Source organism: Sorex araneus, chromosome 6, assembly GCF_027595985.1.
Source record: "Sorex araneus isolate mSorAra2 chromosome 6, mSorAra2.pri, whole genome shotgun sequence".
Classification (NCBI taxonomy): Eukaryota; Metazoa; Chordata; class Mammalia; order Eulipotyphla; family Soricidae; genus Sorex; species Sorex araneus.
Genome location: NC_073307.1, coordinates 150490066 through 150492276, shown reverse-complemented (window position 1 = coordinate 150492276; position 2211 = coordinate 150490066). Strand labels below are relative to the sequence as shown.

General features: G+C 37.4%; 1 protein-coding gene across 1 annotated transcript; it reads right to left on the bottom strand.

The window, feature by feature from the left end:
• Nucleotides 1-470: 470 nt before the first annotated feature.
• On the bottom strand, nucleotides 471-1406 carry LOC101547286 (olfactory receptor 4C15-like). The gene has a single exon (XM_004622033.2). It carries the CDS (start codon nucleotides 1404-1406, stop codon nucleotides 471-473), a length of 936 nt encoding a protein of 311 aa, XP_004622090.2.
• Between the last annotated feature and the right edge of the window lie 805 nt (nucleotides 1407-2211).

Below are 2211 nucleotides of genomic sequence, written 5' to 3'. Positions count from 1 at the left end.
TAAAATCACACCAAACAATAGATACAATCTGACTCATCTGAATGCATCGAAGACAAGGAGTATATGGATAAACAAAAATATATCTATGTATGAATTTAACTCACTCACACTGCAATAAAGCTCGTTATTTACAGTGAATATAGAACATGGAGAACTAAAATCAATGCACCTGCAAAGAAATTGGAAAAGTGGTACCAGACAAGAAGTGTTTTCTATCTCAGAAGTCTAATGTTTCTTTAAAATTTCACTAAGAAATTTAATTGGCATTTCAAAAAATATAATGTCTTAAATCATCAGGGAACTTTTTCAGAATAATTTAATTTATTGTTTTCTTTTACATTTTGTGTGATTTGGGGGGAGGGGCAGAAACATGTGAATGGTCTGAGGGTTTGTTCCTCACTTTGGACTCAGAGATCACTCTGATGCAATAAAGTTGCATTTAACCTTTTTTTTCCCAAAATATTGAGACTTTATTTTGCACCAGAAACAATCATTAACCTGCTGCACAGTTTGCTAATGGCATTTTTCACCTCCTTATTTCTGAAAGCATAAATCAAAGGATTGAGTAAAGGAGTTAAGATAGTGTAGAATATTCCCACAATTTTGTCAAAGGAGAAAGAAACTGGAGGTCGTGCATACTCAAATATACATGGAATAAAGAACAAAACCACAACAGCAACATGAGATCCACAGGTGGAGAGGGCTTTCCTCTGTCCTTCAGTGCTGTGGTTTCTCAGGGAGAACAAGATGACCCCATAGGACACTAGTAACATGAAGAAGATTAGGAAGCAAAAGAATCCACTGTTGGCCACTATCATAAGGCCAAAGCCATAGGTATCAGTGCAGGCAAGTTTCAGTAATGGGTACAATTCACAAATAAAGTGATCAATAACATTCGGACCACAGAAAGGAACTTGTATAGTAAATAGAATCTGTATAATGGAATGCAGAAAGCCCCCTGCCCAGGCTACTCCAATCAGAATGCCACAGAGCCTTGGGTTCATGATAGAAGTGTAGTGCAAGGGTTTGCAGATGGCCACATACCTGTCATAGGCCATGGCTGTGAGGACAATCAACTCTGCTCCAGAAAAAAAGTGTTGAGTAAATATCTGCACCATACAACCTTCATAGGAGATGGTTTTCTTTTCAGAGAGACAGTCTGTGATCATTTTAGGGCAAATTACTGAGATAATAATTGCATCCAGGAACGATAGAAAAACCAGGAAGAAGTACATTGGGGAGCCCATGAGCGCTGGATTGCTGATGATGGCTGCCACAATCAGCAGGTTGCTACAGATGGTTGCAATGTAGACAAACAAAAATATGACAAATACAATTTTCTGAACATCTGGATTCTGTGACAATCCCAGGAGGACAAACTCAGTGACAAAGCTTTGATTTTTCATGATTTTCCAGAAACACTCAGAGCTGCCACACTGACCATCCCAACCTGCAATAAAACTGACAAGGTTACATCAGATAAGTTTATTATTATAAGCACCCAAAATTTTGTTCTTCCATGTGGTTCTTTCTATTCTGTGCTTCTTTTAATTTTGAAACCAAAACAAAAAAATACCAGAATGTTCTGAAAAAAAATCATGTAAGATAGGGAAAAATTCACTTTTTAAGATATAAAATAGTGCTAGAGAGAGAGCATCTCTAGAGGAACAAACCCAGATGTGATATGAGTGGGAACCTATTTTGTTTCACTTACTATCATAGATTACTTAGTCATAGTATCCTAGAGAAAGTTGTTAAAGGAGACTTTGAAGCCATATATTGGTTCTGAGGCATCAGGTCTTCAATTTACTTGTCATGTTCAGCATCAAGTTGTAATAATAGGCAAACACATGTGAGATGTCCCTGATCAGAAGAATTTTTTATCCACAAATGGAAAAAGATGTCAGTGGCCATTTAAAATCACAATCTTCACAACAATTTCGGGATTAGTCTGAGTGATAGGACCTTTAAGATAAATTAATCAGGCCATATGGGAAGAACAATAGAGGGAACTTCTATTAAAAATGTTGAGTTCTATAAATATACAAAACAGATTACCAAACAGGTGAGAACTCTCAATCCAGCAGAAGCCATACACTGGCTTATGCAGCAGGCCAGGAGTCTCCCTTTCTGCTCCAAGGCTGTTATATAAAGTGCTGTACAAAATCCATTGGCCTGCTGGCATGCACACAACCCACAGAAGCTTGAAGT

Excerpts from the sequence above, each read along its gene's own strand:
- LOC101547286 (XM_004622033.2), bottom strand. The coding sequence starts at position 1,406 with ATGAAAAATCAAAGCTTTGTCACTGAGTTTGTCCTCCTGGGATTGTCA.